Source organism: Oryzias melastigma, linkage group LG6 (genome assembly GCF_002922805.2).
Source record: "Oryzias melastigma strain HK-1 linkage group LG6, ASM292280v2, whole genome shotgun sequence".
In the NCBI taxonomy this organism is placed as follows: domain Eukaryota; kingdom Metazoa; phylum Chordata; class Actinopteri; order Beloniformes; family Adrianichthyidae; genus Oryzias; species Oryzias melastigma.
In genome coordinates, this window is record NC_050517.1 from 3,802,724 (window position 1) to 3,815,926 (window position 13,203).

The 13,203-nt window shown below is 41.8% G+C and overlaps 1 protein-coding gene across 9 annotated transcripts in view; it reads right to left on the minus strand.

The window, feature by feature from the left end:
* Nucleotides 1-394: 394 nt before the first annotated feature.
* Nucleotides 395-13,203, minus strand: part of plekha7a (pleckstrin homology domain containing, family A member 7a) — a 186,547-nt gene continuing 173,738 nt past the window's right edge. For 8 of the 9 annotated variants that reach the window (XM_024281145.2, XM_024281141.2, XM_024281137.2 and 5 more), the window contains 5 exons: nt 11,875-12,138; nt 4,384-4,557; nt 4,170-4,303; nt 2,184-2,317; nt 395-1,109 (listed from right to left, as the gene is read on the minus strand). In XM_024281145.2, the coding sequence (XP_024136913.1) occupies nt 1,087-1,109; nt 2,184-2,317; nt 4,170-4,303; nt 4,384-4,557; nt 11,875-12,138 (729 nt within the window). In that variant the 3' untranslated portion in view covers nt 395-1,086. The remainder of the gene's footprint in view (nt 1,110-2,183; nt 2,318-4,169; nt 4,304-4,383; nt 4,558-11,874; nt 12,139-13,203) is intronic. The other variant, XM_036212173.1, reaches the window with a different exon arrangement.

The window sequence follows — 13,203 nt, forward strand, 5'->3', positions numbered from 1 at the left end:
TCCCAAATATAAATATATAAAAACAAGAGCTGCACAACCTGAGGGTTACTATCAGAAAAAAGGGGGTCTAGTCCCAGCAACAACGTGCGCCCTTCAGTCCCGCGCAGCCATAAACGTTGACATCATCATCAGTGGACACTGAAAGTCCCAAAAGAGCCAGTCCAGCCCCCCCCCCCCCCCNNTATTACAATCTGATAAAAAAAAAATCCTTTAAGTTTTGTCTTTAAAGTCTAACAAACAACTTTCTTTGCTTTTTCCTCTAATTCGCTTGATGACCAACCTGTTTGTTTCAGTGCTTTATGCTCTTCAGAACCAGAACTACTTCAGATGCACACTGACCAGTGACACAGACTCCGCCTTCTTCATCAGAGATGCTTAAGAAATGATGTCAACACAGGTGTAAGCAGGTGTTTATTAAAAAACAAAACAATGACAGAAAGTGACAGTGAAAACATGAGAGGTCCACAGTGAGGAGGAAGAAGATTCTGGTATGAAAACTCTTTTCCGTCACGGAGCAAAAATGGCTTGTACCTTATTGCCAGGTGCATTCGAAATGTGGGCGTGGCCAAGTTCCACACAGTGAAACAAAAGTTGTTTAAAGCCACACAGTTAAGGGATCTAAATGGATCTGATAATAGGATCTCCACTTTTTTCTAATTGCATGTAAACACAACAGATCTAAGTAATACAGTAATCAGATTACTCTCAGATTTTAACAGTTGAGTAAACAGGTAATCTGTGAGAAAGATTCTGAAGTAAAAAGATTTCAGTGAAGCAGAATCCTGAAAAATCCTCATTAGTTTAAAAGACATGAGGTTAGAGCTTTAACATTCATGGAACATGTTGATTGGCAGAGATCTCAACATTAGTAAACAGCTTTGAAAAAAGAATGTAATAAATAGACATTCATGTGCAGGCACTTTCACTGAAACATCAGTGGGGATGGCATTTAGAAATGCATCCAATGGTTATCAGTTACTGCTTTGTTGGGCTATGCATGTGCAGAGCAACATACGTGTTCAAACTGCATAAACGTGACGTGTCCTCTGGCGTTCCTTCCAGCTGAAGTCTCTCAGCTCCTGAGGATCAGTGTTCTGCAGCAGCTTTGGCTGGAGAGAGGAAACATCAGGAAGGGATTGAATTTAATGACAGTCTTTAAAGAACTGAACTCAGTCAAAGTCTTCAACCAAATCACCATAACAGGCTGTTCCTTCAGTGAGCTTCTTTAAAGTCCCACTCTGATCATCTTCTGATCTGTTGTCAAATCATTCTCATATCGTTGTTTTTAGCCAAAATCAAAACTTGTATTCTAGGACATAGTTTCTGCAGAGTGGCAGGAGTTCATTAGAAATTCACTTCTGAGTTGTGGGGGGGACTGTTGGTGCAGAGCAAGCCCCCCCTAACTCCTTATTACTCATCTGTTCACACACTCCCACTAGCTTGCAGCCCCAAGCTAACGTTAGGGGTGCAGCACAAACGTAGAACCCGCTGGGCACAAATAGAATTTTGTCAAACTGTTTGAATTTATGGCATTAAGAAGGATTTTGCGTTAAATTTTTTCTAATTGCTCAGAAAGGTGTTCCTTTTTTATGTAGTAAATTAGAGACTCTGGACCATTTTTCTTTTTTTTTCATTTTGTTATTTGTTTAATATTGAAAAAAATATCCAATGTTTATAATAAAACAACATAATAAAGTTACCTTTTTGTTTTATTTAGATCTATTACAGCACCACCATGTCACACACTTTAATAAAATACCTAAAAATGAGGATGTTAACACCAATTATAGGGTTAAAAAATTGCGATTCTAATTGATTAATTAGATTAATTAATTACAGATCACAATTAATTAATCACACAAAATATGAATCGTGTGACAGCACTAATTGAAACAAAGAAGTTCTCAAAAATGTAACTTTAATCTTCTTTTTCCTTATAAATGTCCTCCATTATCAGAAAATGCACAAGAACGTGTTCAAAACCCCATTTTCATCAGAGTGGGTCTTAAATGAAGGTGAACAAGTTTGATGGAGAGATCAGAGTCGATGTCAGAGCAAACTCAGACTTTCTAAAGTCAGAAAGAGCCACAAAGACACTAATAAAGACATCTTCTGTTGCAACATTCCACTGAGATGCAACAGCATCAGAACTCTTCATCTGCTCAACTAACTGACTGACCGACCTGCAACCAGCTTGCTCTTGCGAGAGGCCTCGGAGGCCAGCATGTGGGAGACGCTCATGATCCTCTCCTGCTGCTGCAGAGCTGAATCCGTCTCGGTCCAGTCCAGAGGTGCAGACGGCTGAATGCTCTGATAGCTGCACGGCAGAGGAGAGGAAACAAGACACCAGTAAATCACCAACCTCCTGTATTCTCTTAGAGAAGTTTCAGTCAAGTTTATGATATAAAAGTGTGCAGCAGTTTATGTAGTTAATGTCCATCTATAAACAGAGGCTGAGTTTACTGCACAACCTGATTGATGCTTATCTATTTATTAGACTAACAAATGTGCATATTTCTAACAAACGCCGTAGCATCAATGTACTATTGTATGTATGATGAGCTGAGGTGGGATTCTACAAATGTGCTTCCTCCCACTCCCTTCAGGCAATCTCTTGATGTTTAGTTATCCTGTGTTTGACATGTCTTTGTGGATGTAAACTTCTGGTGATTGATTATATTGCATATTTTTTTTTTTCTTGATTGCTTTAAAAGAACAATTTCTAATAAATCCCACCCGATCCTAATCCAATCTAGCCTAATCTAATCTAATCCAGTCCAGTCCAGCTTTCCTGCCAGACATGGTTGGAAGACTCAGAGATCTTCTCCAGGGCTGAAAGCTGCTCTTCCTCTGGGGTTCACCTGTTCAGACCCTCAGAGTCTCCAGAGTGTGTGAAGCCACAGAATTGGTCTCAATTCTAATTAGGATTTTATTCTTTTAATCTGTGCTAATGCTAATGCTAACAATAGCATTAGCTTTGGCTATGAGAGGTGGAGCTGCAGAACATCACCAAATTTCCATGCTCTCATAATCCTTGTAAACAGAGCAAAAGTCACACAATTCCAGCGTGTCTGTGATTTAAGGGACCATACCATGGTTTTCTTCAGCCTTTCAGAGTGAACTATATCCATATATATGATCATATATTACCTTTGAACACTAAGAAACTAATTATTTATGAAATTTGAGTCATTTTTGTGGACCGTTTCAATACACCGAAGTAAAACAACTCAATCTCTGAGGCTCCGCCTTTAGCTCCTTGTCAGTCCCGCCCATTTCACAACGTCATCCTTGAGCCTCCCAGTGAGATCAAACTTTGTAAACAAAATCACGTGACTAGAGATCTCTTCAGTCATTGGCCAGCAGCTATGGGGGCGGGTCAAAACAGAAGAGAAAGATGGATGTGCTGCGGTCTGCAAATGCTTGTCAGGATTTTTCACTTCTTCAAACTTTGTATTTTGCTGATGGATTTTGATCGTCTGTATGAAGGTTCAACACTTTTACTGCAGCTTTGATACCGTAGAGGAATCCTGCATGACGTTACTGGAGACGCTACGAGTTACACACGCTAAAAAACACGTCAGTAGAATCAATGTGGATCACGTTAAAAGTTGTTTTATTGAGCCTGAATTCATCCGACCACATTTGAATGAGTTTCCGTGTCTCATTGTTGGTTTTATGACATTGTTTTTAAGAGAATTCTGTTGGAACTACAATAGAGCTTTAAGATGACGTCACGGCAGCAGCCCGCGCACGTGCCGCGTAACGAGACAGAGAAAAGAGAGTTATACGGTTTTTGGTGGTGTTAAAATAAACGTTCTAACAAGTAAACTATTAGCTTCAGTGTTTTTTTAGCAATCATCTTCAGCGTTTTCAGCTATCAGCTTCAGTGTTTTCAGCAATCAACTTAAGCGTTTTCAGCTATCAATTTCAGCATCTTCCGCCATCAGCACTAGCATTTTCAACGGGCAAATTCAGCTTAAAGCATTCACACTAGCATTATCACAGGTAATGCTATATATCTAGTTTGCAGTTAGTTTAAAGCTAATGATGGTTAAGATGATGCTTTACTTCCAGTTTGCACATGACCCTATTAGTAATCTGGAAAAATAATCGGTGATTAGTCGACTGTTAAAATAATCGTTTGTAGCAGCACTAGAGCAGTCTACCTGGACTTTGTCAGAAGGCTCTTGATGCGCTCGGCCCGGCGAGAGCGTTCCTGCAGCTCCTCTGGACTGGGAGGCTCCTCTGGGTCGGACTCGACGTACCGCTCCGGGATGAAGACTTTGTCTGGCATGGAGAGCTGAGACACACATGGTATAGCCGTCATCAAGCAGTAAATGTCTGATCTGTGCCTAATGAAAGTCACAGGTGAAGGAGTACCTGTCTGCTGATGTCCAGGTCATAGTCTAGAGGCTCCACGTCCACCTCTTGGATGCACGTGGCTCTGACTGTCACCCACTCATCTGACTGGGCTGTGCCTCGTCCTCTCCCTTCATTCAGAGTTGGACCGGTCTGACCTTCAGCTCCGGATCGCTCTTCCTGCCAGCTGAACGCCTAAAAAAATGCAAAGGTCAGATTTGTTAGACTGAATCAAAACCTTTAGTGCAGTTCTGAATCTGTCTGTTTTGGAAATTAAAATTGACCAAACCCTGTTTTTTGACCATTTTTAGAGTACTATACCAATTTAAATCTTTAACACTGGAGTTTCATTGTTTATGTTCTTTGATTTACTGTAACTTTTCAATCGTTAACACGATAATTACTTACAATAATAACTTTTCTCCTTCAGAATCTGCTGGGAATATAGTGTTAACGGTTGAAGTTACAGTATGTTAAAGATTTTATGTTTAAGCGTCACCTGCAACGCCTCAGCTGTTAAAGGGGTTAATAAAAAATGATTTAAAGGTTAAAGCATTAAATTAATTTCCAATTGTAGCAGTTTTAGATTCCTCTGAATCATCAATTATTCCAGTTTAAATGTAAATTAACAATAATAATAAATAATATTAACTAATATATAATTAAATAACATTGATTGCCCTCTTGTATCTATTAGTTAGAGTATAGGGATGAAAATACTCTAGAAAAAGAAAAAAAATAGATAACTTTCTTTCTTTAGCAGCATTAACACAACACACGTTCAATTGAGATAACTGCTTTTCTGCACAGTAAATATAGATCTTTAGTGAATATTCTCCCTACTCAAAGCACAACTAATGGACTTGTTTTATGGTGTTAAGACATCGACTTAACGTGGCATTATAATAGAAAAGATTGTAAAAAATGATGACAAGACTTTCATTTTAAACCATTAATTCAATTTGATAAAATTGATATATCTTTTAAGTCAAACTTATGTTACATTTTTAGTCAATAGCTTGTATCTTTTTCTAACACTATTTGAGTTCTACCATGTCTGTTTTCTCTCAGTTCTCCTACTTTCAACACCATCACACCTGTGGACACCTCACAAGCTCCTCCCACAGATTAGATATGTTCTCTATCAACAAGGATACCAAAGCCCAACTTGGACAAAAACTTCTATAAGATCCAACATGTTTTCCAACCATTGGAGCTCATTATTGGCCAAACATACTGGATCCAGGTAATCGACAGCAGATGAGGCGGGGCCTCTGGAACACAGGCAGGAGGCCGGCCCTCGAGTCCTGGAGTCTGACACCTCTGCTGATGAAGCTTTGACACCCATGAACCTTCCATCTGTTTGTTGATTGAACCCACTTAGTTCCCATTTAAGGTCACTGTGTTGCTGGAGCCTATAGTACAAAGCTTGTGAAAAAAAACATGTGGCTAAAGATCTCTTCAGTCATTGGCCAGCGGATACGGGGGCGGGTCAAAACAAAAAAAGAAGGATGGAGATAGTGCTCTTTGCAAATACTGATCAAGATAGTTTACTAATTAAAACATTTGATTATGCTGGTCAATTTTGAACATCTGTATGAAGGCCAGGTTCAACACTTCTTACTGCAACTCTTGTTGACGGAAAATACGGAATGCTGCCGCTACGAGGTACGCTAATACGTTTGTGACATATTGATCGTCAGGACAACAGTGTGAGAAGAAATTTGGATCATGTTAAAAGTTGTTTTAATGAGCCTGCTCTCATCGGACTACATTTCATTGAGTTGCTGTAACATCTCTTCTCCACTAATGACCGGCTATGGTGGCCGTTTTGGTCCAGTTATTCCGCTCTCGGAGCGGATCGTATTCAGACGGAAGAATCTCAGAGCAAAACAATGTTCAGTCCGATTGGAAAAGAACCAAGACCACCTCGAAAGATGGTTCAGACACCAGTTCCTGGTTCCGGACCTGAGTTCGCTTGGGCTTAATTAGACTAAAGCTTTGTTCCGGATTATTGGGAACCTTGGTTCAGTTTAAGCAGACGGGATGTATCCAGTCTGGTGGTCAGCTGCAGTCATAGCTGCACTCAGGAACTGTATTTTGGTTTAAGGAGCATGAATGTGAACAAACTGGACTCTCCGTGACCAGCCCAGGCTAACCAAGAAGGTGATGTAGTGAACGGCGGCCGTGGTGCAGCGGTAGGGCGGTCGACCCCTGATTGTGGGTTTGTTTACTGCCCATATGTTGAAGTGTCCTTGGGCAAGACACTGAACCCCACATTGCTTCTGATGGAAGGTTGGTGCCAGTGTCCGACAGCGGAGCCGCCACCAGTGTGTGAATGTGTGTGTTACTGTAAAGCACCTTGGTCCTTCAAGGAAGGTAGAAAAGCACTATACAAGTTTACACCATTTACCATTTAAACAGTGGTAATCCTGGAGATGCTTGGATATGATCAAAAAACAGATGGACCAACCAAACCTCTCCTCCATAGAGATGAAGGACAGATGATAAAAGAAGATCTAGACACAAGAAATTCAGACCTTCTGGGATAAACATAACTGTCAGAGTCCGAGGACTACCATGAAAAAGGTCAGCAGCTGACACTCGAGGGGCGTATACAGGCTGAGATAATAAACGTGTCCCTGCTGGTAAACCGTAGGCTGACCAGAAGAAGAGACCGACATGAAGCCCCGGCAGCTTCTCACAATGTACGGGAGGCTGCATTCTGACTCCAGTAAACTAGGCAGCCAGATTTTAGCAGTCGGAGTGTTCATGGAGCAACATGAACAAAATTCTAGCCTGCTATGGACAAACATCTGTGCTGAGTATAGAAATTCCAAAGTGTGGATGGAAGAGACCCCAGAATTTGGGAAAATATTCAATCTAAGATCATATGCTGACAGCAACCAGCCGGACATGATTCTGCCATGGATCTGTTCCCTCTGCAGGAAAGTGGATCAAGAAGGAGTCTCTGAGCCTCTCTAGAAGACTTGATGAGGTTCATTCCGTGCAGCAGCTCCTCTTCTGTTACCACAGCCTGAATCACTGCAGGTTCCTCTGCTGCTGAGTGAATGAAGCTGTGAGGACCAGATGTTACCTTTACACACTGCTCCACAACGTCTGGGTGGACTTAAACCAGGCCTTGATACAGATGCTCAGACAGCATCCGAAACTAGATGGTATGCTCAGGGGTCGTCATGGAAATGAGCACACAGAGGGAGACGCAGGTCTGTGTCCTTCTTTCTCATTGATAATAAATGACCGGCACTTGGCTCAAACAAAAGCTCATATCTTTTGAACTGTTTTCCTCAGAGTAAAAGTTAAAACACCGTCAGAATCCAGAACTGTTGGACTACATCTAGTGAAATTTTCATCTTTTTATGTCCAGGTATGCAGAAGTACTGACAAGTTAAAAATGAACAACCTAAAAAAATAATCTCCACCAAAAATCCATTGGGCTTAATGGAGGAAATCGGCAGGTTTTGCAGATATTTGGAGCTTCTGTGATAAAACTACGTGCTTCAGGATTTTCAAAGTTGTACCGTCTGAAAGCCAGGAAAAATGTCTACGTTTTGATGTCAAAACCTTTTCTGTGAGGGACACAATAACTGAGTTTGAGCTTAACAAATCCACTTGATGTGTTTTCTTCCCCTCACTGCGCTCCACTCTTCTTCACTCTGCTGCTGCTTCCAGCTGACACTAAATCTGTATTGCTTTTCATACATAACTGATAAATGACCCAAAGTCTGCTGAACAGTTTAAAAGTTGAATGGTTTCTGTAGCTGAAAGTCTACTTGACTTCTATTGTGGTAGTTGGTTGAATAATTTAAAAAGTTGAAGAGTTATGAATTTGAAACGTACGAGCAGCTATCTCCTAAAAGAGCTGAATGTTTTGATAGCTGAATGAGCTGAATAGGTGAAGGGGCTGAAGATCTACGGAGCGACAAAAAACGTACGGAAGAAAAATGGATCACTATAGTGTGAATGCTCCATTCACACAACTAGCCCCAAAAAACCCCAGTAGACAACAGATTAGCCAAAATGTTAGCATGTTGCTAAGATGAAAGCTGAACTCTAAATTAGCCAATAAAAACCTCAGTAGATAAATAATTAGCCAAAAATGTTAGCATTTCTCTAAAATATTAACTAATCTCCAACTTTTTTGAAAATGACTCTAAAAGATGAAAACATAGCCTGAATATATTTAAAGGTTTGTTGCTAATCTATTTAAAATTGTGAAATTTGAAGACTTTCTCATTCATTTCCTGTGGAGCATATTCTTCTCAATATATGAAAAACTATAAAGTTTATGAAGACCAAAAATACAAGCAGTAATGTCCTGAACAAGCTGAATGTTTTGATTGCTGAAAGTGTGATTAAGTTTTTACGTGCTAAAAAAATACAGAAAGCAGCAGGAGAATCACTATAGTGTAAATGTTTACGAAACAATCGCACAAACACTTAATAGTGGTAAGGACATTTTAGGCCCAGAGCAGCTGGGACAGATTTGATCTGGAATCTGCATTTACTCACATACTGCCACCCGCATCTCCCATCCACAGCATCGCTTTTGCATGTAGACGTCTATTTCAACAAATTGATGAAAGTTTTTCTGGTGTTTGAGTGGTGAGGGGTACTTGTGAGGAAAGACATCAAAGCCATGCATGCATCCTTCCCGCTCCAGCAGCCTGCAGAAGGGTCGGATCTGTCGGCGTGCGCTCCAGCATGCTGCATCCCATGCCTTGGTCCGCTCCAGACAAGGGTTTGCACACAGACGGAGGCAGAGAGAACACAGGAAGAAAACCATGCAGACACCATTTCATCAAACCCCACTAGATTAGGAAGAAGACAGCCCAGAGGAGGTTCAGAAGCAAGAAACTCTTTATTATGGAGTGCAAAATCTCTACATAGAGAAGAGAGGGAAAGAGTTGTGCATTGCTTCTCAATTACACAGAATTTGGTGGCAATCAGGAGTAAACTTGTCTAAGATTCCTACGACATTTATACTTGTATACGGAGCCATTTCCTGTCACTCGTGTTGTCCTCCATGTTCCTCATACTGGTACAATACGCTGTGAACCATGAAATATGGCAGAAAACCTTTGGAGATAAACAGCAGTCAGCAAACACGGAGCAGGCAGCGGTGCCACGTCGGATTCCCGAACGATGTCCTACATCCCTGCATGGGTCTGGACTCTGACAAAACAGTCATTCCAGGAGTTCAATTAAATGGAATAAGTGAGAAAATAAAAAGTCCGATTTTGGGGGTTGATCTTCAGGGTTCTGGGCTCCGTGGCACAGCTGCCTGCTCCCTGGCGACTCCTGTCTTTATTGCATGTCAGCTCCTCCTGTCTGTCTTATAATGTGACGATGCATAAAACAGTACGGCATAGGCCACTTAAAGGACTGCAACTTCTCCTTCCAATGGTTGAGTATGGCAATGTCATGATCAACAACAGATCAAGAAGAACCTCGAACACCACACGAGACAACTGAGGGAACACTTTCAATGCTGGTGGGTTACAGTAAAAATCAATGCAACTATTATAACAGCTGAAGGTAATAATGGCAAAACCAAAACCATGTATTGCTTATTGTAACAAGAACGCTGATTTAGAAGATTAATATTATGAGTACAGATAACTCACAGCAGCTCTTTTGTTAATCTGGGATCATAGACTATGTCTATCCGATTGTTTTATTTGATGGTAACTGACACTTCATTTCACACAAGCTGGTTAGCTCTGCTAGCATTGAGGCTAAAAATCTATTGAAATTTCAGAGCAGATGTCTTTAGACTGAAGCAGCTGTCACCAAATCCCACATTCCAATCATGAATCACCACTGACTGATTCTGAAGAGAAGCATGGTTTAAAGACCCACTCCGATTTAGCTGTTCTTAACTTGTTTGTGTAGCATTTTAGATAAAGGAGGACATCTTTGAAGAAAATTCAACTTAAATTTGCAATTTCTGAGTATTTCTTTATTCAAATCGTTGTGAATCAGGAGCAGACGAAAAAAGATGTTTAATAACGAGCTTGTCTGTGACGAGACAATACTGTCAGCTGTGGGGCTTATATAATTTCCAGAAATTATTCGGTTCAATTCACAATAGCTTGGATCGATTCAATTCAGATTTTTTCTAATACTTTCGATTCTCTAATTCAATTCAAATTTTAGTTTACACATTTATACACATCTGTTTAGAAATACATGAATAATCTACAGTGTGTTTTGAATATATTTATATTAATCTGATCCATGTTTAGGTCGACTGAGCGTTAGCATTAGCCGGTCTATGGGAAATCCCGTTAAGCGTTAGCATCAAGCTAGCGCAGTCTCGCTTTATGCGCTAAATCGATTTATATTTTCATGAATCCATTATTGATCCATTAAGCTTAAATCAGTTCAAATTGATTGATCAGTTTTATTAACCTAGCCCTAGTCTGGAGGCCTCAAGCTTCCTGCTCTGCTCCATTCTGATCATCCACTTGCAGACAAATAGATCCATGAACGTCTTTGTTTTCCTCGTCTGAGCTGGAATCTGGATCTAAACTGTTCAGCTGGATAGAAATGATATTGATCAACATTTTTGTCAAACCGCTAATGTTAGGTTGGGGTTGTGAGGGGCTGTAAGCTAGCAGGAGAGAGTGTAAACACCGAGATGATGGGAAGTGGAACTTCCTCTGCCGCTCAGCAGAAACTATCCCCATTCTTTGATTTTGGCTAAAAATGTCAATCATAATTAAAAGAGCAGCTTAAAAACGATCAAAAGATAATCGGAGTGGGACTTTAAGATTTGATCAAATACTCATTTAGGTGGTCAATCTGGGACAAAGGCAAAAAAAAAAACAAGGCACTTAGATTTCATTTAAATAAAGTATGTAGGCCGGTGGGATCATGATCTGCACCAATGATTGCCTCTTTCTTCACTTCATCACCTGAAAACAGAGTTTTCCCCACATTTCTAGTATATAGATATATATGTTTATCCTATTTACCAAATCTCTACAAAATAGAACTTTATACCTAAAATATCACTCGGTAAATAAATAAAAGTGTACAAGTACACGCTATGTGGATGACTCTTCTCTCTACAGTACTTCCTGTTGATTGACCAGAGAATGGCGGCCGGGCGGCGCCGTCCTCCGACTCCTCTCAATGGGTTTACATTCAGAATCGTGTCAGTGAGGTCCCACCAGGAGGCAGTGATTACAAGTTTCTCTCAAACCCCTGAAACTTTAAAAAATTAAATATAAACAGGGTCCATATCCAGCCAAGTATTTCCCATGACGCTCTTTGTTTAAACTGTAAACGGAGTTAATGAGCCGGCTGCAGCAAGCCCCGCCTTTCAGCTGGTTAGTGCTGGCAGTTACCATGCAGAACCACGGCCACACATGGCTAGTATGTTAGCAGTCCGGATTACGTTGCCGGGGGCTGCAGGGGGGCATAGCAACACTGGGGGTGCAGCTGGTGCTCCCTGCTTCTGGGAGCATGTGGGGTGTAACGTACGGAGGCGGCGGGTTCGGCGGCGCTGGAGGGCGGCCTGGTGGCGGAAGAGGAGCGAGGGGCGGGGGCAGCGGAGGAGGAGGGGCTTGTGCAGGACCGGTCGCCTTGGCTGAGGTGTCGCTTGCGCTCGCGGACCAGCGCCCTCTGGTGGCGCTTCATGCGCTCCAGCTGCTCCTCCGCCGTCATGCGGCCCCGAGGCTGGCTGCTGGGGGGCTGCTGGGCCTCCGTGGGGGACGAGAGACGCTCAAAGGCACTCTTTGGTCTGTCCTGGGGAGACAACGATGCAGAACGGACAACAGGAGGAGAGAGATCAGAGGCAGGATGAAAGGTTAGACTGTAACAGTTCATTAAGAACCAACATCTACAACGAGCTCTGCAGCTTCACAAGACGTGATCTTAGACCTTCAGGTTCAATCTGACTTGAACATTTTCCTTGTGTGTGATCAGTGGAACAGCTTTTACAGTAAAGGCGTCAAAGACTGAAGAAAAGAGCGAGTTGTGTCACATGACCCAATAGAAAGGCCTGTAGAGTGAGTGGTCACAGCTGTCTTTAAGGCAGATGTGAGCTGAAAACATCAAACTTCAGACTGCTCAGTCAGCCTGTAGAGCAAAAACATCCATGCACATTTTTTCTATGGGTATGCTGCAGGCGTCAGGTCATAGTGAACACTTGAAGGGATGCAATGATCCAGTCAAGCCAATAATTGCTTTTAGCTGCTTATAACCCAGTTTGATGGCTTGCTGTCCCGCATTCGTCCAAGGAGAGAAAAATAAAAACTATCATATTAAAACATCATAACATCCATGAGGAGAATGATTAGGTTCTCAGCCATGTTTGCTTTTTTTTAACCGTTGGCGCTTTTCAAGCAGCTCCCTGTTGTGGCATCTCCCGGCATCATTTCTTTTGTGGCTGGAGCTTGGCTGTCTTGGTCCGACCCTGCCCGGATTACTTTTTGTCACCCTTGTTCTTTTCTATTTATTTATTGGTTTATTGGTCTTTTTTGGCCCTGCTTTGTTGACCCAAATGGTTTCAGTAACAGCTCCTGTTTTTTTTTTTACACCCGTGATCAGCTCAAAGCTCTGCGCAACATCACCTTTTACACCTCTACACGGAGACACTGGTCATAGCCAAGAGATCCGGAGGAAGAGACGAGGCCGCAGAGCTGGATGAAAGCTCCAGATCAACGAGCTTTCTGCGCTGGCCCAGCTGCAGAGGAAGTTCGGGGAGTGTCGTGTGCTTCGTGAAGACGTTGCTGGATGGACTAACTCCTGTTTCTGTGGTCTCGTTGGAGTTTTTCGGGCTTCTGTGTGTGGACGTGAGTGAGGCGGAGC